General features: G+C 38.1%; 3 protein-coding genes and 1 pseudogene across 3 annotated transcripts; 3 read left to right on the top strand and 1 right to left on the bottom strand.

The window, feature by feature from the left end:
* The first annotated feature begins 4,132 nt into the window (after positions 1 to 4,132).
* On the top strand, positions 4,133 to 12,737 carry LOC127802425 (uncharacterized). Its single transcript, XM_052338225.1, has 3 exons — positions 4,133 to 5,377; positions 9,547 to 9,808; positions 12,020 to 12,737. The coding sequence occupies exons 1-3, from the start codon at positions 4,320 to 4,322 to the stop codon at positions 12,179 to 12,181; spliced, it is 1,482 nt and encodes a 493-aa protein (XP_052194185.1). The 5' UTR covers positions 4,133 to 4,319; the 3' UTR covers positions 12,182 to 12,737.
* Positions 5,384 to 9,529, top strand: LOC127802428 (uncharacterized). The gene is made up of 2 exons (XM_052338229.1): positions 5,384 to 7,972; positions 9,025 to 9,529. The coding sequence occupies exons 1-2, from the start codon at positions 7,142 to 7,144 to the stop codon at positions 9,049 to 9,051; spliced, it is 858 nt and encodes a 285-aa protein (XP_052194189.1). The 5' UTR covers positions 5,384 to 7,141; the 3' UTR covers positions 9,052 to 9,529.
* Positions 12,738 to 13,959: 1,222 nt separating the features above from the next.
* On the top strand, positions 13,960 to 25,205 carry LOC127802426 (metacaspase-1). The gene is made up of 5 exons (XM_052338227.1): positions 13,960 to 14,427; positions 22,257 to 22,587; positions 23,512 to 23,632; positions 23,740 to 23,952; positions 24,843 to 25,205. The coding sequence occupies exons 1-5, from the start codon at positions 14,061 to 14,063 to the stop codon at positions 24,900 to 24,902; spliced, it is 1,092 nt and encodes a 363-aa protein (XP_052194187.1). The 5' UTR covers positions 13,960 to 14,060; the 3' UTR covers positions 24,903 to 25,205.
* On the bottom strand, positions 18,431 to 19,757 carry LOC127801433 (uncharacterized; annotated as a pseudogene).
* Positions 25,206 to 25,252: the final 47 nt, after the last annotated feature.

The following is a 25,252-nucleotide window of genomic DNA, read 5'->3' as shown; positions in this document are numbered from 1 at the left end:
ACGACATTTGATTGGCTGGATAGCAAAGGGGATATGCTTTTGGGACAGCAGCCCTGGGCTCTTTTCCCTGCGTGTTTCCCAGCCCGTTTATGTCTCTCGGCTGGCCTTGGTTTGCTTGTCGGGACTTGGGATAAGACGATAAGAATCTCAAACCATTTTGGCTGCCGTGGGATTTTGTCCTTCTATCATAATCAGGTGGTCATGAGTTTGGGTAGGCCAGATATTGAAATAGGAACAATGTTATCGCGGGGGGGGGGGGGGGGGGGGGGGGGGTGGTGGTGTTGTTCGATTTGGGTTCTTATTTTTGCCCGGTTTAGTTCTGGGTTCTTTTTTTTTTTTTTTTTCACCTTCACTAATTGTCATCAAGATGTGTTCGGATTAGATGGTTCTATTACTAATATAAACCCCTTATCCACACAATTGCTTTTTTTTTAATACATCTAAAACCATAAATAAATTTTATTTAACAGTTGTTGCTGGTTGAGATTGTTGACACCCCCCCGGGGCCCCCGCGGCGGGCCACATGTATTATCGAGTGCTATGGCTCATTTTGTGGAATGTTATTTGTGAAAGTAATTTTATGAATATTTTGGTGTCACTGGATTGATTTTGTTTTATAATTTTGTCGGGTTTTTAGCTAAAACTATAAACCAGATTGATTTGGGCCGCGGAGTTATATCAAACTCAAGCCAAGTCGATTCATAAGCATCCTGTGGTGTCAATTTTAGGTTGACCTTTAGGAATACAAGCGACAAAATTAAGCTATTCAATCCATTCCTTTTTAAGATTTAAGGATATTGCACAGAGAATTGAAAGCGAACCCAAATTCAAACGAGTCGTTGGGTAGCAGCTTAGTTTGAATAGAATATGGTGCGGGCGTGGACAGCTGATCGGGTTAACATCATCTAAAACGTCAAAAGCAAACCCTCGTCATCATCGCTTCTAATCTTTGTCCGCTTTGGGGGCGTCCTTGGTGCAGTGAATATACAGAGGCAGAGCAATGGAGACAGCAATCTCCTGTCCACTATAGTACCCATCGATTAAGCGTCCATATTCATCTTCATCCCTAAGGAACATCAATGCCCAACTCGATTCATTTGCCCCCCCCCCCCCCCCCTTCTTTTTCAATTTCTCTCTCTTTTTCCGTCCCTTTCCATCTAATAATTTTTCTCATCTCCCGTCCCCTCTGTGTGGTTTGATTCATAAAATTTGATATGTATTTGATGCTTCTAGTTTTCCTTCCTCCATCTTTTCAATAATCATTTCTCTTTTCAACTTTCTTGGAAAAATTAGGTAAATGTTGATGATTTTGGATAGCACGTGATTAAGTTTTTATAAGTTAAATTTTTTCAAAATTATATCAGAGATAACGTCATATGATGATTTTTTTTATACAAAGCAGCGTTTTTTTTTTTTCAAAATTGAAAAAGAAAAAAATCAGTATTATGCTTTACAATTTCACAAGTACCACAGCAAATACCTCAGTTTAGTTTATTGTTACTTCATTTGAGGTAAGAGTCTCCATTGGGTGTTTATTAATTGTTTTGACATTTTGAATCTCAAGTTTCTTTAATTTTTTTTTTTATATAATTTAAGTTTGAATCCATCCTTCTCCTTATGCTTTACAATTTGGCTAACTTAATTGAATCCATCTTTCTTCTGAGACAAGTATTCAAATGTCAATTGTCTAAAGTTTTATTTCCTTTTCTTTTATTGCAGTCCAGTAAACTCCCAAAACAAGACCAAGTCCAAGTCCAAGTCTAGATCATTATTTTCTATCAAGCATTTGATGACTACACATTACAATCACATATCTTGACACTGGAGAAGAAGAAAGACTCAAACCGCGTGCTCTATGAATAAAAAAGAGAGAGAAAAATCATGGGCAAGATTGAGAGAGTTTTAAAACAGAACTCAATATTTTCTTCTTCCTTCCTTCTTATTTTTTTTCAATAGTTTTTATTTGTTCATTCAAACATATTATCTTATTAGGCAATAAATATTCTTTATGCATATGACTTTTAGCTTCATAATTGCCACAATTTTCTTTCCTTTGCAACTTCTCATATGTCCCTTATTTTTTTTTGAAAAAGTCTAGAGAGCTTGATAGACTTATCGACCGGGTTATCGAAAGGGGACAAAAAGACAAAATTGCCCTCGCCCACTTTGCAAAGTGGGCCACTACTGCTCTTTCCCTGCTCGCTTGTCTCTCTTCCATGACCGTCGCTGCCCTCGCCTCGCCTCACTGACCGTCGCTGCTAGCGATGGTCGGCGAGGCGACGACGACAAGGAGGCGAAGGTGACGGCGGTATGGCAGTGAGGCGCGATGGCGAGGCGGCGACCATGGAAGGGAGACGAGCCAGCATGGGAAAATTTTGTCTTTTTGCCCTCTTTTTGTAAGACGCTCGGTAAGTTTATCGGGCCCTGTAGAACGACTTATTTTTTTTTTTACTACAATTTTAATTTATTTGATTTTGCCATTAAGAATAGTTCAAACCCAATGTATTAGTCTTTCCTTCTTATCTCATGATGGTTTAAAATGAGCCTTTTTGTTAATGATCTAATTTTTTTTTATGACCATACCCGAGAATAAATTTTATACATAAAATAACTCTATCCCGACCTTTTTAAAGTGAAAATTTTAAAGTATTAGAGATGCCCACAAAAAAAGATAATTTGGGCAATAAATTAATTTTTTTCTTGAGAAAATATATATTATCAAATGAATGAATAATAACCATAAACAACTACTAGTTCAAATAATGGAGCATTGAGGAAATGATAGTTTAGTGACCAAACCCTTCGATGGCAAGCTGGATTTAATGGCTATAAATATCATTCAATCCCAACATAGCAAGTGTTTGGTAAACAACCATTTTCCAAAATTGTCGTTTTTAAGTTTGATTAGTTGACCCATAAACACAATGCCATGCATATGCTAAGGCTTGGTTTTTAGAATTTTTTTTTGTCTTTTAATTCTAATTTTTTATCAAATAGTTGACTTATTTTTTTAACATTATACAATGAATTAGAAAATATTTTTTTTTAATTTTATGAAAATAAATACCATCTTAAATTTGAGTAACAACAATTAAATTTTAGTCTCATTAAGTAGAATTAATTGGATAAAATTTAATAAATTTAAATCTTATTTATGTAATAAAATTAAAATGAAATTTATATTTTAGAGAAAAAGTTATATCCCATGATTATAATAATATCTCGTGATGGATCAACAATTATTACTTTATTTATATTTTAAATATGGACCTATTCTTAATTAAATATACTTGGAGAAAGGGTTCAATCTTGTAATTATAATGAATGATTTGCCATGATAGGGTGACATTAACATTTAATCAGGTTTAAAATCGCATGGCCATTGTGTTTAAAATTACTATAATAAGGGTTAGATGGAAAATAACCTCAAAATTCATATATGAAAGTGCTCCCAAAAAATAGGAAATTACAATTACACCATTGCAATAATTAAAGACATTTTTTTTATGACTATTTTTGTTTCTGATGCTCGTACTCTAAATTATATTAGGAAAGTAAATCATAAGTTAAGTTTTTCATCTTTAAATAAAACGAGAATTGAACTGTTAACCCACCAAATTAACATCATGTTAGTAATCCAACTCCTTGACTTGACTTATTTTTTGAGCTAAAGATGCTTCTTTTTTTGATCCGATGAAATTTTGAATTAGTTAATTGGGCTGGGTTCAGTGTTCATTTGATTTTAATAATGGCATTTCCATTTTTAACCTTGACCAAAACAAATAATACAAAAATTGCACTTACTGAGATGTTTTAAATTGGGTTGGGTAGCCATCATTTTGTACGTAATTCAGATGCTTATTTTGGCCTAGTTTTTGGACTGGCTGTGGCTCTCTGTGGTAGCAATAAGCATGAAATAGGGAGGGAGGGCCTTTCACGATTTACCAAATTTGGGACTTTGGAGGCACACAAATAATAAAGAAATTAATGGAAAACCACTAATAAAGTAGGAATGGCATTTCAGCAATTCAAACTCCACCGGGAGGGCATATTCGGAAATTCAACACACCCCCCCAGCCCCCACAGTCCCCTCCCTTTAAAAATTGCGTACTCTGGCCGGTCGCCTCTGGTTTCAAATTCTCTCTCCGTCCAAACCACCATCTCAGACTAAGAGCCTCCTCTGGTTTCCACATTTCCCGGTTTCATATATATACATATATACATACAGAACCACGAAATTTGTATCTATATACATATATATATATCTATAGAGAGTGTGTGTGTGAGATTGGGGATTTTTCAGTTGTGATGGTAATGTAATGCATCAGAAGAAATCTGAAGTTCAGATCGGAAAAGAAAGCAGTGGCGTCTCTTCCGATTTCAACCCTTCGCCGCCGCTTCTCCTGCCACCGGCTCCCGCTTCCGGAGCGACGCCGCAGATTCTGATCGATACGACGCTTCCGCAAAATGACGCAATTGCGCCACCGCCGTCGTCGTCGACTCCCAAATCCACTCCTCACAAGCGGCCTCTGATGACTCAAGCAAACCCTAATCCTAATCCGGGCCCTAACCCGCCTTTTTCTTCTCCCAGTTCTCTCTTCCGGAGCCCAACTTTGTCCAATTCTCTTCACCAGTACCCTTTCTCGTCGGCGCCGCCGTTGAAAATCCACTCCTCCGCCGCGAAAGCCGCCGCCTTTCGGCTCCTCCGCCGGCTCCGACGCATCCGGATTCACCTCCGCCTCATCCTCTTGCTTTCCCTCCCGTTCTTCTACTTCCTGGTTTCCCATCCGAGCCGGTCCTTCGTTCTCGATTTTCTCTCCGCCTTTGCCTTCTCGGCCGCCCTTTTATTCTCCCTCAATCTCGCCCTCCCTCGCCTCCCATCAATCCGGCTGTTCCTCGCTCGCTCCTTCCCAATTAAGCTATCTTCCTCAACGCAATTGTCCAGGCGACCGTTGCCGGTGTTTTGGTCAATTGGTTCAAGGCCGAAGCAAGAAAAAAGGCCGAATTCAGGATGTTGGGTTCAGGTTTACAGCAATGGAGATGTCTATGAGGGCGAATTTCACAAGGGCAAGTGTTCGGGTAGTGGAGTCTATTACTATTACATGAGTGGGAGATATGAAGGGGATTGGATTGATGGAAAGTACGATGGTTATGGAGTGGAGACTTGGGCGAGAGGAAGTCGATACAGAGGGCAGTACAGGCAAGGCCTTAGGCATGGTTTTGGGGTATATAGGTTCTACACTGGAGATGTCTATGCAGGAGAGTGGTCAAATGGGCAGAGTCATGGTTGTGGAGTTCATACCTGTGAGGATGGCAGTAGGTATGTTGGGGAATTCAAGTGGGGTGTCAAGCACGGTCTCGGTCACTACCATTTCAGGTAATTCTAGATGTTAGTTCCTTGGATTTCCTTCTATTTCCATTGGTTTTATTTTTTAAATAGGCTTGTGGTTGCCAGCTTATAGTTGATTGGAAATAAATGTGCGTGAATTAGTCTTTCATTATTGTGCGTTATTAAAGTTTCATGCTTGCTGTCCATGAGAATATGCCACCCGTTAGGTTTTCAATTTGTGGGTTGTTGATATGAGTGTTCTTGTTAGCTTGTTCCAAGTTTATGGATGCATGTTCTATTTGGAAAATTTTCTCATTTGAATACGTATTCCAGTTTTATATGATTTTTTTTTTTCTAGAAAATAGGCCTTGTTTTCCACGACTGGATAGCCACTGAGTTTTTCTGTTTTTTTTTTTTTCTTTTATTTTGTTAATATGAATGTGGGTAGTTTTTTATATTTTGGTCCACTGCTGGTAATTTTGGAGGTTTGAGTGAATGCTTAAAGTTTGGACGCTAACTTCCTTTGTCTAGAATTTAAACATTTTCTTGAAAATTAATTTTCTTATTTCTGAAGTGAGATGGACTTAGAATTAGGAAACTATTATACCTAAAACGTCTTTTGCAAGAATATTTTGGGCACAAAAATAATTTTTTTTTATTTATCCAAGTATGTCAAGTTATTTTCTGAATGTGGCATCCCCCACTGCCAATCGGGCATGTGGTTGCAAGAGAGTGCAGTGAGAGAGAGATAGAGAGAGGCACATTAAATTATTGTTTGAGAACTTTCAGCCATCAACTCCCCTGTCATCAGCAGCAAGTCACAACAATGGTGACCCCATAGCATGTTTGATGCGGTCACCAATTAAGATCTGACCCAAGGCCGACCTGACCAAATCGAAATGGTATCATCGAAATAGTAGCGCCAGAATAATATTTTAATATTTCATATGTTTTAGAATTCTACTTGATTTAGAATTCTATTTCATGTTTCTACTTGATTTAGGATTTTATTTCATGTTTGATTAGGATTTTATTTTTATTAGGATTCTAGTTGACTTTTACTTAGGATTTTAGTTGGATTTTGTTTACAAATATTAGATGGATTTGGATTAGCCAAATACTATAAATATGCCTAGGATCTAGAGTTTGTAATCAAGTTTTTATTAATCAAATTTTAACAATCTATTTGGATTTTCTTAACAAAACAGTCTTGTTTTTGCGTCTTCTTGAAAGCCAAACTTTGGCTATTGAAGTTTGCCTTTTCAGGGGTTTATTTTGGTATTTTTTTTCACACGCGCTACACGCTGCGTCAGATGGTATCAGAGCGGTTCATCAACCAATCAGATGGCCAATCTTGAAGGTAACGATAGCAACTAGCCTCGTGATGTTGATCAGGGGTTGTTCGTAGTTTGGAGAGCAATCAAAGAACAGCGGGAAGTAACTCGTACTATCCAGCAGCGATTGGAGCAAATCAGCAACCAATTGGGCGTTTTACTACGAGTTGATGATGACAGTAACTTGAATAATGGGGTGAATCAAGCCGAAGTGGGAAGACCACCCATTAATCATGTCCTTGTTAATCCTAGAAGATCGGTGATTAAAGATAGTGATGAAGAGGATGATCTTGATCGCGCAATAGCTAACCCTGGTGGTAAAGAGGTTAGGAGGAATGTGTAGCAACACAACCATTGGAGAAACGATGAGTATAAACTAAAGAATGGTTTTTCGTTGAGTTTGGAGCTTAATCTCGAACATTATGTTGTTCCAATAACCTCAACGTTTGCAAACTCAGGTTTGGTTTATGCTGCTCACATGACAGAACCTCCAAGGTTGTTGACTCATATTGGGGTATTTTTCAGTCCTGAGGGCTCAGGTATTGCTTCGCAATCCAAGGATGGTGGTGTTTCTTCTGATCAGCTTGCGACTATAAAGGAGATGGAGGCAATGATAGTAGATTCTTCTACAGTTTATTCAGGCTCTAGCATGGTTGAATCGAAGGCAATAGGAATATATTCATGTTTGCAATTGCAAAAGCAAGATGGTTATAGGGGTCTCTTTGTGAATAGGGGTGTTGGATCTCCCAGGCTAGTTAACTCGGGTAGCGTGACTGCTTTTGATATTAATCTGAAATTAGATTCCAAAACTAAGAATGTTGTAGCAGCTACCACTATAGCTAATCAAGTGCTTGGACCAAAAGAGGATACAAACATCAATATTTTAAGTGATGGAGAGACTGCTGGTAGTTATGGAATAAGCCTTTATTCAAAACAGTTGCAAAAGAATGCTTCTCCAGGCAAGAAAAATCTATGGATGAATTCGGAAGTTGTTGAGGAGTCAAAATCAAGAAAGTTGATGAGAGGAGAAGGACCTGTGATAAGATCTACCAGATCAGAGAAGCGCTCAAGATGGAACGTTCAACATCCTCAATCTAACAGTAATAATACAATGGAGGCAGAGGGCAACAAATATGGTGATGGTTGGACCCATTCCAATGAAGATAGGGCTAAGAGGGGAAGGAATGTCTTTGCTTATGTTCCCTTAGCAGAAAAGTTCAAGCAGTTCAAGAAAACATCAAGCAAAAATTGCACAAATAAGAAGTACAAGGCGACAACTGACAAGTATAGGAAGCACAAGATATTTGAGGTTGGAGATGAAGTCATGATATTCTTGAAAAAGGAACGAATTCTAGCAAAAAAACATAACAAGCTCAAACCAAAGAAATATGGTTCTTACAAGATTCCAAAGAAGACCAATGATAATGCTTATGTTGTGGATTTGCCTAATCATATGGGTATTTCTAAACATTCAATGTGGCTAATCTCTCTTTGTACTTGCCGAACTGGGATTTGTCCTACTCGGATCAAAATTCGAGGTCGAATTTTTTCTCAAGTGGAGGTGAATGATGCGGTCACCAATCAAGACCCGGTCCAAGGCCGACCCGATCAAATCGAAACAGTATCACCAAAATAGTAGCGCCAGAATAATATTTTAATACTTCATATGTTTTAGAATTTTACTTGATTTAGGATTCTACTTCATATGTTTGATTAGGGTTTTATTTTTATTAAGATTCTAGTTGACTTTTACTTAGGATTTATTTTTATTAGGATTTTAGTTGTATTTTGTTTACAAATATTAGATGGATTTGGATTAGCTAAATACTATAAATATGCCTAGGATCTAGAGTTTGTAATCAAGTTTTTCTCAATCAAATTTCAGCAACCTATTTGGGTTTTCTTAACAAAACAGTCTTGTTTTTGCATTTTCTTGAAAGCTAAACTTTGACCATTGAAGTTTGCTCTTTCAAGGGTTTATTTTGGTGTGTTTTTTCACACACTCGCTACACACTGCGTCAATGTTGGTGTTTTTTGTTGTTCACACAAAGTAGTTGATTTGAAGTTTGGGATTTCCTTATTTTATGGCATTTGAAGTGACCATATGGTAGGTGGTCACCTAAGCAAATGTGGGGCATCATGTTTGAACCTAAGGCCATAAGTCTCAGCGCAAGGGGTATCACCATCTACAAATACCACTGTCTCCTGACTCTCACAAAGGAGGGAGTCTTGTGTACTGAAGTTTGAAGATGCCTTTTATTGCATTTGAAGTGAATTTAATTGGGTTTTCTAAATTGTTTCTTCTTCCTTTTGGTCTTCTTCCATTCTTTTTATTAGTTACTCATTGGTATTTTCATACAGGGTAAATTGACTCTGAGCTTGGGTTGATGGTGGACTGCTATGTTATTCTAACAATAGATGAGTTTCAATGTAACAACTCTCTTAGGGCATGTACTTCTCCAAGTAATCTAGTTGTCTTCAATTATATTGATATATGAAGTTGGAGCCACATGATCCCTGACATCTACTAGTTCTTTTAAAATTTTGCTGAAGTTTCAAGGATGATTGTAATTTGCTATCATTAGGTAGCATCCCATATTCCAGCTGTTTTAGCTACTTAAGTATGCTATTCTTTTAACCTATTATTTTCATTTAATGTATAAAAATTTGTCTAGCTGCAAACCTCAACGTGGCCCGTTCCTCAAAAGGAACAAAGAGATCTCTCCAGGACATCAAACATTGACCTTTTGTGAATGCTGCTATGTAGCCATGAATAACCAATAGATTTAGGCATATATATCTTCATTATATTGAAATGAGGTAATATGCGTTCAAGTATTTCCCTGGAACTCTTTATCACAACTTGTTTGTTCTTATGTCTAGGAATGGTGATGTTTATGCTGGAGAATACTTTGCTGACAAGATGCATGGATTTGGAGTATATCATTTTGCAAATGGGCATTGTTATGAAGGAGCCTGGCATGAGGGCAGAAGGCAAGGTCTTGGCATGTACGGTTTTAGAAATGGGGAGACCCAATCTGGGCACTGGAATAATGGAATTCTTAATGTTCCAAGCACACAGAACACCACCTACCCTGTATCTCCTGTTGCAGTTTATCATTCCAAAGTACTGAATGCAGTTCAGGTATATTAACATTATTTGTTATTTGTCATTCTTACAAAAGTAGGTACCATTTGCAGTGAAGTGTGATGCAAGGTTTTATAATGTGTTGCAACTGTAGACTTTGCCTGATCTCATGTGCCATCTAAATTGCATGGGTACGACAGGTTGTTTTATCTTTTATTTGTGGTGTAATTAAGTTTTATCTACAGCACAATGATAACAATGATTTAGGGAGTTATATTTCTTTGTGTGTCATGCACATTTTTGTGACCCTAAGGTATGATGCTGCAGTCCATTAAAATGCTCAATGAAGGAAAGTGTAGCTTGCATGCATCTGTTACAGTTACAAAATTTTGAAATCATTCTTGTTATTAATTGGGAATATTTAGGGCCGTGTTTCTTTTAAACATTTCAGATTCTGTGAAAAACTAGAAGATACATTTTTGAGATTTGTGCCAGGGCACCAATTTTCACTATATATGTATGCTTCATGAGAATTGTTATGCTATTCTTGCCTTATTATATGTATGTTTCATGAGAATTTTTATGCTATTCTTTCCTTATTCTTTTTCTAGGCTATCCTGCCCTGTTAGATAGAACTCGGAGGCTCTGAGGAGTTTGGTGGTTAATATTGTAAAGATTGTGTTCAATTTAATCTTTGAAATTATCCTTCTGAAACCATTCTGTTGGGTTATATGTGTTAATCTCAAGCATGGTATTTAAAACCAGACTAATCATTGAACTAGTTGAGGTATTGGCTCATTGGTCAAACCATTAGGTTAGTAACTCATATATCAAATATAATAAATTAATGATGTCACTAATCACCACTGTTCAAGTTATATCAACACTTATTAAAATAGCACAACATGAGTTTCTAATTAAATATTCAAATTTTATCAGGTAAAACACAAAAGATTAACTAAGATGTTCAATTCTCATCATCACAATGCATGAAAGTAGAGTTTGATATGAACTTTTAAGCAAGGTTATATGAATATGGTTGGATGGAGAACTGGAGATGGCCTTTAGCAAGGTTCGTACTCCCTTTTTCTTCTATTTTTTTCGCAAAGACTAATTTACCCCTCTATTAAAGAAGATGAATCTTTTAAAATTGTAGGCTATTTAGTATTTTTGGAGAAGAATTAATATCAGTCAGTTTATTTGGTTTTACTGGTTTGACTGCTTCACCCAAAAAACTGCCAGTTTTGACTGGTTTATATGCATCTCCAGTCTTTCTATTTTTATAAACTTGATTGGTACGGGGACTGGTTCATGGTCCGACCTGTACAGCCAGCCAAACTGGTCTGGTTTTAATATCTATGATTTCAATCTTTTGACTGAAACTAGATGTTGGAAATTTTTAATCATCAACCTGGGTGGGCCATTTAAAATGATGCTGCCATGGCTGTATATTCTTCTCCTTTCATGCTGAGATGGGTATGAATTGGGGGGAATTCAGCATTAGTTTCTCTAATAAGCGTAAATATGGATGGACAGGAATACGGATACAGTGATTTAGAAAAAAATACGTACGGGGATTCAACAATATATATAATATTTTTCTTAATAATGTTTGTGGACATAATAACAAACAATGAATTAAAACATTGAGGAGGTACCTGTGAAGACACCATTCAATAATAGCATTATATATGAAAATATTGATGAAATTCAATTAATCCAACTTTAAATCCATAATCTATAATAAAGATAATAGAAATATCATTCGACATACAAAAGACAAAAACTATCTTTGTTAGAGTTGTAATAAAGCTTGATTTTTGTTTTTTTATTCTTAAAAATTTTATTATATTTTTTGTAAATATTTATATCTTTGCAAAAAGTTTTAAAAACAATATTAGAAATCTCTTCCTGTCCCCGCATGTCTGTTGCATCTCTATCCCATGGACATCTGTCTACCAAGTGTCTTACAAGTGTACATAAATAGAACTAGTAACAAGCAATTAAGACATATCATATCATTTGGCGTGCCTGAATATCATATGCGTATGTGTTTGATGTAAATAGGTCAGCCAAAATGAAGTTTCCTTCCCCATATTATTAAATCTTTTGTCTCTGACTTAAATTTTTGTTGTAGGAGAATACAGTAAATCAGTTTTCATGATTTAGTTGTTGATAGATAACAATTAGGAACAGACTTGAAAATGAGAAAGAAAATTGAACTGGAAATAGTTCTCTAATTAATTTCTCTTTCTCTCTCTCTCTCAGGAAGCCAGACAGGCAGCAAAGAAAGCCTATGATGTGGCCAAGGTGGACGAAAGAGTGAACAGAGCAGTTACAGCAGCCAACAGGGCAGCAAATGCAGCAAGAGTAGCAGCCGTGAAGGCTGTCCAGAAACAAAGTGAGAGTATACCTATGCCTATTGTGTGAGGCTGGTGAGGCGACCCTATTTATCTCTAAAATCACGAGGCTCATGCTACAAGAGGGTGCCTGCAAGAAGTTACATTTGTAACTCGGCTTGTTGCATCGGTATTTTCCTTTTCTCACCTCATGGCTCCGGTAGCCATGAGGTGCCTCTTTCCAGTATGTGGAAACTGCTGAATGAGTTAGTAAGTAGCTCTCCTTGTTCTAACTGTGTCTTAAGAGAAAAAATGATGAGTGTCCAAGTGGCTTTTAGCTTTAATTTTCGTTCTTGTAAAGTTCTAGTGGCTGTAAATTTGTAACACAACGTGCTGGTGCCTAGGGAAAAAACCTTAATCCAGCTGATGTTGTACGCGGACTCACTGATGTCATGACAAATGGAATAGAATGCCCAAATTTAACCCTGCAGGGAAGTTCTGAGTCTGACATTACGAATCTTCCTTCGTGTTGAAGAGTATTTGTTTGTTTGAGCGCAGCACTGATCAGTGTCTCTTTGTTAACTTGACAACTGCGCCTGCTGGAAGCAGGACAGATCAAAGCTAATAATTATGCCTTTCTTTTGTTTTGCCCCCTTTCTATTCTTCATAAGCCAATTTAGTGGAGGGAGATAAAGCATTTGTTTTATTTGTTCTGGTGCATCCTTGCTTGAAAGGAAAACAATTGCTAGGTGACAAAGGAAGTGTGAAAAATATGAAACTTGAAGTGTGGGTTAGATGAATCTTTAAGTTCCTTAACAAATGGCAAGGCCGCGAGGTAGGAAAAATATCAAACATTCAGTTGCACTGCACCTATAAGTTTCGAAGCAAGTTCTCAGGTAGAAGTTATGTATGTTTACCACAGAATTACTATACGTATCCTATACTATCCAAAATAGGGAGACTCTTTCTTCTTTTCTTTTTTCTTTTTTCTTTTTTGGACCCAAGGGCCTGAATCCCACTCTCTGGTCTCTAGACTCTCTACTCCAAAAGAGAGAAAGCATTTGGATTGATGCATTTGCTGATTTTCTGCGTCTCTCTTTTTGAATTTTGGGCATATAAAAAAGCGGCAAATTAGATTCCTGATCTGCACTGGCATCCAACCCATCCATGATGATTATAAGATAAGATAAGAGGACCAACCCATGATGATTATGACTTACTCCAGAAGCAACCCACCCACCCACCGTGCGATATTCATTCTTCTTTATTATGTACGAAAGCAAAACCTTTGGAGGGGACAAGAACTTGAACTTTCTGGGCGCTGTATCAACCGTACCCTGACTTTTCAGCACCCCATTCAGAGTCAGTCCTCAAGGAAAGCTCATTTAGAATCTTCAATCTAACCGCATATACCAGTGCTATGAATGAAGAAGGGTCGGTTCAACTACAATAGATTAAAGTGATTGAGCGATGATAAATTAAAATTTATATTAATAAATTATAAATTTAATTTTTTATCTTATATAATAAAGTAAAATTTTTATCTATAATTTATTTTTTATATCAAAAGATGAAGGATTGTGTAAGAACGTTAATTTTAAAAAAAATTGAGATCACTATTTATTTTAATTTATAACGTGATATTACACTGGATTGTGTTTATAATATGAATTCGATTGAAATAAGAAAATTACAATTATTCATCATAGAGAAATAGTAAAAATATTTTACATTTTATAATAATAATAATAATTAATAATGTTGGTATGATTATTAATTAATAATTTTGGATAATTATAGTTGGTAGACAATTATAATAGGAATCACCGTAACAAATAGGATGCATTTATTTATTTATTGGGATTTGGATTTACATATGACGGCATCGGCGGGACCTTCTCTCTCCTCCGTTTTAACCCTTCTTCCAACCGTACCCTCCCCGATCTCCAAACGTACCGTGCCCTTCCGCCATGTTTAGCCTCGTCAACTGCTCCAATTGCCGCACGCCGCTGCAACTGCCGCCTGGGGCGAGGTCGATCCGCTGCGCCATATGCCAGGCCGTCACTCAGATCGTCGATCCTCGCGCGGCTCCTCCTCCACCGCCGGCGGCTTCATCCGGTCAACACCACCCGGCGCCTCCGGCTCCTTCTCCTTACAACCACGCGCCACCTGGTCCTCCGCCGCCGGCCCACGGGAGGAAGAAGGCCGTGATCTGCGGAATATCTTATCGGTACTCGAGGCACGAGCTCAAGGGCTGCATCAACGACGCCAAGTGCATGAGATATCTCTTGATCAACAAGTTTCATTTCCCTGAGTCTTCGATTCTCATGCTCACCGGTACGTTTCCTTCTCCTCTCATTCAAGCTAGCTATTTATATGGAGTTCTATAGGTTTTACTTGATCTGATAACAATTCTTGCCTTGGATTCTTGATTTTTTCATTTGGTTGACTTATACCTTGAGGACTTCTCTTTTGATATGATGTCACCATAAAGTGTTGTAGATTTTTATTTCTTTTTAGGTTCCAGCAGGCAAATTTTTGGATTGGAATCTGATTTATTCCTTCTATGGTGGGAATGTTGGGGGAAAAGCACATGTTTGGCACAATATTTTGATTCGGATCTGGAAAAGAGTCTTTGGAAAGGAAAAATGAAAGAAGCAATATGGCCCATCTGATTGCTGCTAAGGAAAGAGAAAAGTCCCAAATAAATTTATCTCGAAACTTACATATAAGAAAAAAATTACCCATATATTCCCTAATGCATTCTAAAAAATTTAACAAACAATATGATAATCTCGGAATGCTTCCCAGTCTTATCTTACCATTTCATATCTTGGTTTGAAAAACATTTCAATTTTATTTTGATACAACCTTGTTTCGCTCATTTTAACAAACACTAGTATGTAACCTCAGGAATCAAATTATTAACCAGGACAAAAATACACTTCAGATTTAGTCTCAGTGGTACCAACATCACAAGCCTTGAATGCGCAACTATCCTGATTTTGAATCGGTTTGCCTAGAGTTAAGTCTCATATTCAAGTGGAAGCAGTCAAGTGTCTCAAGTGGCTAATTAGATAGGCGGTGGCTCAGCTGTAATTATGTTTAAGTTGGGGGGTTTAAACCGGAATTACCTAAATCCAATTGGTTGTATTGGCGTGTCCGCCCCTATTATAAATAGAGTGCAGGGGTAGTCGTTTGAGGGTATGAAACATTCTGACTATCGAGTGCATTTATTCTCTGAGAGGAAAGGCTAGAAATTTGGTGGTTCTTTGTAATCTTGGAAGAGAATTGTATTGTGTACTCGGGTAAGAAGGGATTGCTTGTACTGATCATTTTTGGATAATAGAAGACTTCTCTCGGGTGTTTCAAGGCTGGATGTAGGGCTATCCATATTGGATAATCCTAACCAGGATAAAAGATCTGCCTATTGTGTGTGGTTTGCTTTCTTCTTTCTATTCTATTTCTTTTGTTTCTTTTGATTACTTGTATTCTGTCTTAAGCTTTCAATCCGTGAGTGGGTAAAGATTTTGAGAGGCTTAATTTTCTTTTAAAGAATCCTAAACCAGGGAACCCTAGGGATAACACTGATCATTGTGCATTTACATGCCTGACTTGGGTTCAGAGTACATGTGTCACTGAAAATTAAAAGAAAATTCTAAAAAATTCTAGAATGATGAAGCCAAACGCAATATAAAGCCCAAATACTGCTACTAAGTTGACCCAATTGCACCACATAGATTGGAGAATGTCATATTGCATAATGGCACCCACATTATTGTTACGTTAGCAGGTTGTTAGCCTTGTGTAATGGGCTGTTTGGCCTTGTTAAATAAGCTACGTTCTTAGCATAGCTGGAGGAATGTTCCAGCATGCACGTGACAAGTTGTAAGCCCAAGTGGACAAGGGGCTAATCGTTTTTGACACCCAAATTAGGACATAGATCAGTATAAATACCACTGATCTACGCCCAAGTCCACATGATGAATGAATTGGAAATCAGTTTCCCTCTCTTTTCTCTTCCCTCTCATTTCTGAATTCTCTCTCTCACTCTCCCTTCTCATCTTTTCCCCCCTAAATTCCCAATTCCCTCTTCTCAATTCCTCTCGGAAGTTGAGAATTCTCCAATCTGACAATTATCTACCCTATCGAACCATGAACTGGGTATCATTGATTAGTCTTCCAAAAAAATGGTTCGTGTTTCAAAGTTTAATGTGATTCTTTTCAGGAAAGTAGAATGACTTTCATGTTTGCATTTACCCCTTAAACTATGCATACACCCTGAGGAAATAAGAAATTGGAAAAATAGAAGATAATGATGCAGTTTCCTTGTGAATTTCACTCAAGGAATGAATTTAGGACCCATTTGAATTTTGGAATTGTTGTCTAAGACACTGTCTGTTTAACTGCATGAAGATCTAGAAGATTAGTAACCAATCATATTTGGAGTTAATATGGGCAAGTAACTATATTAGCACATCTCTAAAATTGAATGTTCCTTTAAAATTGATTTAGTAAGATTGTATTATAAAATGGTCAAGCTTAGCTACAATTTTACTGCCTCTCTTCCAGTGCCTTGACTTTCCAGTTCCAGACTTGTTAATCCAACGAGGTGTGGTTGGCTGAATATATTCTAATTTTCCCATTATATATCGTTTATAAACATATCCTCTGCAAGGCAATTACTAATCAACCATAAAGGTTTATATGTTCTTTTTGTCATTGTCATTATTGCGAACCCGCTTCATTGACCCTAATCCAGATACTATCTTAATCAAGCCTGAATATTGATTCAGAGCTGCTAGGATTTTATCTTAATGAAGCATGAATATTGATTCAGACAATTTCTTGAAACACCATACGGTAGTGTACAGCATAGTGAAAGAGATGTTTTTCTCAGCATCTCTCGCATTTTGCTGGAAAGTTTCCAGCAAAATTCACTTAGCCTTTGTACTCATGAATTTTAATGTCTCCTTAATACTCTTGAGATGCCCCTAGGCCCTAGGCTAGTAAACAATGTAAAGTTTAAAGAGGCAGCTTGTATGCAAGTTTCTAAACCCAACTACATCACCAATACTAATTGCAGTGGTACTAGATTATCGGGTTCCAAATTCTAGGTTAGTAGCTTTTACTGCTTTTGATATTGGTTGTCAATTAAAGTAACAGAATATTTGTCCAAATCCCAAGCTGTCTGAGACCAGAGATCTGGCAACTTCTAGAGTTTCCGGCAACAAGAAAATCCCGGTGTAGGATCATCAGCGATGGTTGGCAGTTTCTGGCTACCCCTGCAAGGCCTTGGGTTGCCTATGGTAAATGGTAGGAGAGAGGGAAGAAGATGGAAATGAAAGTTCGGAAAACACCTTGTTCTTGTTCTCAAAATTTTTGACAACAAAAACAAGTAATCAAATGCCGTTTTCTGCTTTTGTGTTTCAAAAAAAAAAAATGAAAAAATGAAAGCAAAAGCTATCCAAACTGGCCCTTATTGTGTGTGATATTGTTATTCCCAAAATTTAACATGACATTCCAGTTCCTGAAGTCCTTTAGAAGGATTATTTTTTGCTTTAGTTGAATACATTATTTCAATTTTGGGCCCTGTTTGATGTTTCAAAACTGGAGTCAAATGTTATCTTCGGTTCCCTGCAAATGGGGTGCTGTCTTTTGGTCGTTTAGCTATCACTTAGCAGGTTAAAACTGATAGCTAACTGGAGTAATTTCTACGTTGTTGTTCAACTGCTGGTCTTGAGCAGATAACATAATATTTTTGTTAAGGTATCGGAGTGAAGTTGTATCATATCCCTTTTACCTGATTTCTTGTTTTGCAAGTCCCTCAATTTCCTTTCTACATGGATTACACTGTCACATTTCTAGGGTTACCTAGTGTTCTGACTGGAATTAGGGGAGAAATCAGAATTGGAGGGAAAGAAATGAGCAGAAAGGGAGGGAGAAATTAGAGAGAATAGAGAGAGGGATAGAGAGAATTAGAAAGGAAGGATTTGAATCTCATTTCACATGGCAATCCCATCCTCTTACAGTAGCCCTTTTATACGCATAGCTGACTGCTAACTGAATTCTTAACAGCACCCATGTGCTCGTAACAAATTGCCAAATATCTCCTAACAAACTATTGTAACCCTATTACAATTTTGCCCTTCTATTGCTCTTGGGGTCATGATAATTCCCCTCTCCTTGGGAGATTTCTTGTCCCCAAGAAATTTATTACCATTGAGCCGTTGTTTTTTCATCCGATTCCCATTCTCACTGTATGTTTAATCTCTTTTTCTCTCTTTCTCCTTCTAGGCTCATTCCTCTTTGCTTTTATGTTCCTTCTCTTTTGCTTTTCCTACACTTGTAAAATGTTTTCACAGATCTCCATGCAAAGGTTCTCTTTTCCCACTGATCTGTAAGTCCCAGCAATGGCTTGGGTCGTCATACATGAATTATGCCAGTGCACGGTAGCAATTATTAGTCCGGCAGCAACCTTTTCTCTCAACATCTTCCTAACTGCATGGCAGTTCCTCTGTTCAGCCCTAATGTTCTGCTCCCACAGCTCGATGACTAGTTCCATGCATACTTCCAGTATGCCAGCTCCTCCTCTAGAACAAACTAGTACACTAGTACTTCCATCATCAAATTCATTGTCTTCATGGTTGTGACCACCAATATCTAGCTGATGCTCCCTTAATCTTTGACAAAGCTGTGCTAGAGCATCTGATCCAGGTCTGGTTGCATCATCCTCGATCTCAGAAGCATTAGCCAGAGTGACACCGTCTGCAAGCCTAAATTCACACAATTCCTTCAAAGAACATGCATCCGTCAGCTCTGCTGAATGACCACCTCCAACTGCTAACTTTCGTACTTCCTCAACACACCAGTCAACTGGAGATGGATACCAAGCATGTGTCAATCTCTCATTAGCAGCATGGCCATAGCTGACCCCACCCCTGAATTCTCCCATCTCTGGTATAAATAAGTGTGTGAGAATGTCCACATGCAACAAGTTGGACCCCAGTTGGGACAACCAAAGCAGATATGTTGTGGAACAATGTTCCAGATTCATTAGGGTTGCATGAGAAGAATCTAGTTTGATGGCCAAGGCCTAATTGGCCAGCTTGACCACCACCCCAAGCATAAAGAGCCCCCTTCTCAGTCAGAGCACATGTATGTACACCATCACATGCAATATCTTTTACACAGATTCCATCTATTGCTGAAACTTGCCTTGGCAAAAGCTCCTTATCTCCAGACTGAAGTGAACAATGCCCAAGTTGGCCCATGGTTCCTAGCCCCCAGGTATAGACCTCTCCTTTCTCTGAAATAGCTGCACTGTGATACTCCCTGCATGACACTTGAATAATCTTTGCAAGCTCTAGGGCCTCATCAAGGAATTTTGCATATGCATTTATAACATGTGCCCCCTGAAGTCCTTCACAATTAACACCTCTACCAAGTTGACCATATTCATTGTAGCCCCAAGCTTGTAGCAGGCCATCTTTTGATAAAGCCACAACATGAACAGCCCCACAAGAGACTTGACGTATAATCGTCTTCCTCCAATCAACGCCTAACACGATATGGCTGCCTCCCAAATGCAGAATTCTCAAATCAGTGGTGAACTCATTCCCCTTCATCCTCCATGTGCAGTTCTTGCACCTATATTTACTGATCATTTTGCTACCGTTTGCAACTGTAACAGCTAGGGGAAGGGTGGCCTAACTATTAGCCGGCATCACCAATGAATCAATGTTTTGTTCCCATGCTACTTCATCATGATTTCTTGGTTGTCCTTCGGATTCCCTGGCAATTGTAACATGATTCATTTCAACGTCTTTCTCCTCTCCTCCGTTGGAGCCTCAATAATTCCTCCAGTAGCTGCCCTTCCTCCCTTGTCATTTTGAATGACTTGCTCCATTTTAGGTCTTTCCTCACTTCTTGCAACAATTAGTCCAAATATTTAGGGCCTCAGTAGTCTTAGGAATACCTCCAATCTGCTAGCTTCTCTTAGCATAACCATTAGGCTGCTGCTTGTGCTTTCTAGAAATGACTTCCAATGCCGTTTCATGAAGCCTCGCCCTCTCCGCCGCTTGTTCTACGGTGGCAGGACACATCATTCTCACAATAGGTCTTAACACATCGTTAAGACCATCAATGAACTTCAACACAAAGTAAGATTCCTTCAAGGTTGGTTGAGAATTAAGCATCAGTGCTTTTAATTCCTCAAATTTGATCTTATAATCCGTTAGTGACCCTTCTTGCGTTAGGTTATTGAATTCATCTCTAAGTTGATTTAGGAAAGTAGAAGTACTCCTTAGAGAAGCATTCAACAAGAACACTAGCCTAAAATTTCTGTGAGAATAAAATCATCAAGTCGTCCAACTTTCGTTTGAGGTTATCGAATTCATTTCTTGTTGCGACCCATTGCTCCTTGAGTGTTTTCTCTCTTGACTGTGCACTTCCACTAAGTCCTGTGGCCATCTCCACAGTTTAATTTCTTTTGAAAATCTTCCTCCGCAGCTGAGATCTCCTTTCTCACAGCTTGCTGAAACTGCCTAAGCTTAAAGGATAGAAGCAATTGAGAACAACTACTAAGTATCGCTTATGTTCAACAACCACTAATAATCAGCAATCGCCATACTTCCATTTTTTTTTTTTTTTTTGAGTTTGTCTTCCTGAATTGCCTTTGAATGGCTTCCAGCCATCGCCTAGGTCTTACAAACGCCTAGATTTGTTGGGTAATCGATCTCCTCAGAGTAGTTGGCAACCTATAATCGGCTTCTGTGGCTTACAAGTAATGATCGCCACCACCGATTGACGACTATTGTCTCCTTTGATCTACACTCGACCGCCAATTAGGACTGCCGATGGCCGTGAATCAACAAGCCCTCAATCCAATTCCAGAATCGAGGATAGCCGGGATGTGCTTCACCGAATCGCCTTAGTCATCTGCAGTAACCTAGATCTGAATTTTAGTGTCTTTGATCTGATTCCTCTTATTGGATCACATTGTCTGTTGTTCAGCATTTGCTCAATATCCGCTTCCTACCACGCTTTCCTTCTCGCCTCAACCACAGCTTAAAGAAGTCGTCCAGACTTAATCTGCCTCAAACAGAATCTGTTGAGATCTGGGTTGGCTTTGCCTTTAATTCAGGATTCGATTAACTCAAGCAGAAGGAGTCGGTGGCCAAACAACTACTCAATTAACTCAACTGAGAATTTCTCCAGATTGAATCGCACTCGCCAATGTTCAGCGATTGTTCCTCAATTTTGAATTGAGAGTTTCTTCTCTCTCGGTTATGACCCATCCTTTGATTCCTCTGAAGTTGATTGGAAACGCTGCTTGCACTCACCTGTTAATAGCTGAGATCTTCCGGTTTAGACTACCCCTAGGATTCAGACCTTTTAACCAAATTGCAATGAGTTTGTCGGAATCACAGCCGAGGATCGATTGGCTTTGATACCATTTGTCACATTCCTAGAGTTACCTAGGGTTGTGACTGGAATTAGGGGAGAAATCAGAATTGGAGGGAGGGAGAAATTAGAGAGAACCGAGAGAGGAATATAGAGAATTAGGAAGGAAGGATTTGAATCTCATTTCACATGATAATCCCATCCTCTTACAGTACCCCTTTTATCGGCATAGCTGGCTACTAACTGAATTCCTAACTACACCCATGTAATCCTAACAAATTGCAAAATATCTTCTAACAAACTATTATAACCTTATTACAATTTTGCCCCTCTATTGCTCCTAGGGTCATGACATACACTTGAGAAGACTGAAATTTTGTTTGGGTAAGAATGACTTAAGAAAAGCTGGGAAAATAAAAGAACACCTGGAAACTTACTAATAGCAGTTTCTGTTTTTGGTGATTCACCTAATTTGTTTTCTTAATTTTCCTGGCAACATAATCAGTATGGGCAAGATATCTGGTCAAAATCAAGTTGTGTTCAGCTTTTAATGCATGATATCTATTAGAAAATTTAATTCTCTGTTAGTCTTATCAACAATGGTTGCTCAAATTAGTTGAGCCTTTACTTGCAAGTTTCTGACTACTATAATCTATTGTTTAGATCCATTTCGTAGTCCGATGAATCTGATCTTATTTCCCTTTTTGTTGAATTTGTCTAGTGATGTCTGATGAGTCTTTCCCATGAACTCTTAAATGCAGAAGAAGAAACTGATCCCTTCAGGATTCCAACCAAGCAAAACATGAGGATGGCGTTATATTGGCTTGTACAGGGCTGCCAACCAGGAGATTCATTGCTATTTCACTATTCTGGTCATGGTTCAAGGCAAAGGAATTATAGTGGTGATGAAGTTGATGGTTATGATGAAACATTGTGCCCCCTTGACTTCGAAACTCAGGGTATGATTGTTGATGATGAAATCAATGCAACAATTGTCAAGCCTCTTCCTTATGGTGTTAAGCTTCATGCTATAATAGATGCTTGCCACAGTGGCACTGTGTTAGATTTACCATTCCTTTGCAGAATGAACAGGTGTGCTTATATTATGGTGTTAGTACTTTGAATTGCAACATTTCCCTCCTATTACTCCATCTTGATTTGGTTGTCCACTTTTAATAAACCCACGTTATTAAGGAGACAAACCTTTAGTGCATGCCCGTTTAATACAGTAAAAATTACACTTTCTCCAGATTGAATGTGATCACACAAATAGAAAGGACCTTGTAACGAAGTTTCACTCTGTACCATGCTTGGAAGTAGTGGCTCATCCTATGATAAGAAAAACAGCCAACATTTTGTATTCAGAAGCACCAAAACTGAGAGGTTTGAGATGTGGTTGTGGACCTATGTGTTCATCTTATATGTGTGTGTGTATTGGGATTTCCAGCAATCACTCTCTCCCTGGAGATTGTATGCAGGCTTTCTAAGGGATATTATGGCTAGTATCATTAAGGTTATTATCTCAAAACCAAAGCTGTAAAAGATGAGGAGAAGCTTATCAGGAAACAAGAAAAACAGAAAAAGAAAAAGAAAGAAAGAGTTGACACTAAAATAAGAGTAGCCCATTGTTTGTGCCATTCCTGTTTGGAGACTTGAACTAATTCATCTCCCAAGCACATCATGTGTAGAAACAGAATCCAGTCCAAGATATATATATACATATATATATATATACATTCCTGGAATGATACATATCTTTCAAGGGCAAGTCATGCAAAATTTTGTTCATACCATTAGGTAATATTGTTTCTGCCCCCTTGGCTCCAAAAACCAAATAGAAAATTAGTATCTTGCAATCTTTAATTTCTGATTGTTCATTGCTGCAAGTTACAAAATCCAGAGAGAGTATCTTTATCTCATATATTTGTCTGTATTCACATCTGCAAAATTTTCTAGTATAATCAGTTTCATTGGGTTCATATTTAATTCTTCATTTATTTCAATCTTCAAAAATAGGAGTGGGCAGTATACCTGGGAGGACCATCGCCCACGATCAGGTGTTTGGAAAGGAACAAATGGTGGTGAAGTTATATCCTTCAGTGGCTGTGATGATGACCAAACCTCTGCTGATACTTCTGTAAGTTTCAGACAACCTGATTGTACTTTCTTAATATTTCCATTGCCAAAGGCTTTAGGCCAAAATGAAAAAATAAAGGATTCAAACTAATGTTTTGATGGGAACAGGCTCTATCTAAAGTTACTTCAACAGGGGCAATGACTTTCTGTTTCATCCAAGCCTTTGAGCGTGGGCATGGGACAACATATGGAAGCATACTAAATTCTATGCGCTCTGCCATCCAAAGTGTTGGAAATGACAGTGCGATCGGGGGTGGTGCTGTAACATCCCTCCTCACCATGCTTCTGACAGGTGGCAGCGCTACTGGCGGATTGAGACAGGTATTCTGTCTTTGTGTCTCAATTATTAATCTTTAATGTTATTTGGATGCCATCTTAATGCTGATCCATCATAGGCATGCTTTTGCTAACCTCAGGAACCCGTGATTTAATCATGTTGAGTACCCCCTTAAATGGAAACCAGTAGCTACTCATTTCATGAATCAGCATTCATGTTTCTGCTCTACATGTTCCTTTGATCTTGGTGTTGTTCTGTTATGGGTATTTGCCCTCTCTCTGTATGTATGTCCATGTGTGCGTACCATGCATGTTGCATGAAGAAAAGAGGCCGTTTTCCTTCGTGGTTTGCCTGTTGCAGTGTGATGGGAAATGAACTTGCTAAGGGGGAACTGGAACTGTTGTCATCCCTGAGAACAGCTGAGCAGAAGTTTCTGGAGTTAAAAATGTTAAATACATCATCCTTGCCTGTAGTATCTAAACATCCATTTTTTTAACCTTTTTTGGTAGATGAGTACATTAAAGTAGCATATGCATGCATTGCTTCCTAGCATTTTTAGACGAATGAATCTATGAAGTAATTCATTCATCTAAAAATGATAGGGAGCAATAGGCAACTAATATTACAAGAATCCATGCCTGTGCACGTAAGGGTTTGATTCTAGGTACTGTATTTGATTAACTTAAGGTGTAATCGATTCTGGTGGTTGTTCATATTCCCCATATTAGTTGATAATAACGCAAAATAGTTTGATCTGTTTTCCTAAATTATGAACTGCATTACAGAATAGTTTCCTCCAAAATTTTCAATTGACAAGTGCATAGACTCATCATTCTTGAGATAGCTCCTCAAATTTGAATGCCACGCCTGCTTTTTGCATCATATCTTGCCAGCGCAGGTTTATGTCAATCTGACTTGTTTCACTTGCTAACAGGAGCCACAGTTAACTGCCTGCCAGCCATTCGATATTTACACACAGCCGTTCTCATTGTGATTTCTCTAAATCAGGCTTAATGAATGCCCATAACTACAGATTAGTCTATAAAGCAGAAGACTTTTTTTTTTTGGGGGGGGGGGTGGGGGGTGGGGGTGGGGGGGAGATGGTTATTCACATGTTCCAATGTGTAATATTGTAGTATTGGAAACATATTCATGTTCATAAAATTTATGCCTGTTTCCGAGGGGTTCTCTCAAGCTGAAATGTGTTGCAAGATGGATGTTTTATGGAACACATTCTGTTGGATTTGGATATTGCAATTTTAACTTCGGAAATTGAATTATTTACAATCTCCATTCATTTCATAAGGAACTTGATGGAATGTTTATGGTAAGTTATATTTGTCA

The sequence above is a fragment of the Diospyros lotus genome, chromosome 5, assembly GCF_014633365.1.
Source record: "Diospyros lotus cultivar Yz01 chromosome 5, ASM1463336v1, whole genome shotgun sequence".
Lineage (NCBI taxonomy): Eukaryota > Viridiplantae > Streptophyta > Magnoliopsida > Ericales > Ebenaceae > Diospyros > Diospyros lotus.
The sequence above is the reverse complement of the archived record's forward strand: the minus strand, read 5'-3'. Positions and strand labels throughout refer to the sequence as shown.

What these genes read in the sequence shown, in the direction of transcription:
- LOC127802426 (XM_052338227.1), top strand. Translation starts at nt 14,061, where the DNA reads ATGTTTAGCCTCGTCAACTGCTCCAATTGCCGCACGCCGCTGCAACTG. An exon ending in TTCCTTTGCAGAATGAACAG is followed by an intron (nt 22,588 to 23,511) that starts GTGTGCTTATAT and finishes CTTCAAAAATAG; the next exon opens with GAGTGGGCAGTATACCTGGG. An exon ending in CTACTGGCGGATTGAGACAG is followed by an intron (nt 23,953 to 24,842) that starts GTATTCTGTCTT and finishes ACTTGCTAACAG; the next exon opens with GAGCCACAGTTAACTGCCTG.
- LOC127802425 (XM_052338225.1), top strand. Translation starts at nt 4,320, where the DNA reads ATGCATCAGAAGAAATCTGAAGTTCAGATCGGAAAAGAAAGCAGTGGC. An exon ending in CTCGGTCACTACCATTTCAG is followed by an intron (nt 5,378 to 9,546) that starts GTAATTCTAGAT and finishes TCTTATGTCTAG; the next exon opens with GAATGGTGATGTTTATGCTG. An exon ending in AAGTACTGAATGCAGTTCAG is followed by an intron (nt 9,809 to 12,019) that starts GTATATTAACAT and finishes TCTCTCTCTCAG; the next exon opens with GAAGCCAGACAGGCAGCAAA.
- LOC127802428 (XM_052338229.1), top strand. Translation starts at nt 7,142, where the DNA reads ATGACAGAACCTCCAAGGTTGTTGACTCATATTGGGGTATTTTTCAGT. An exon ending in GGAAGCACAAGATATTTGAG is followed by an intron (nt 7,973 to 9,024) that starts GTTGGAGATGAA and finishes ATTTTCATACAG; the next exon opens with GGTAAATTGACTCTGAGCTT.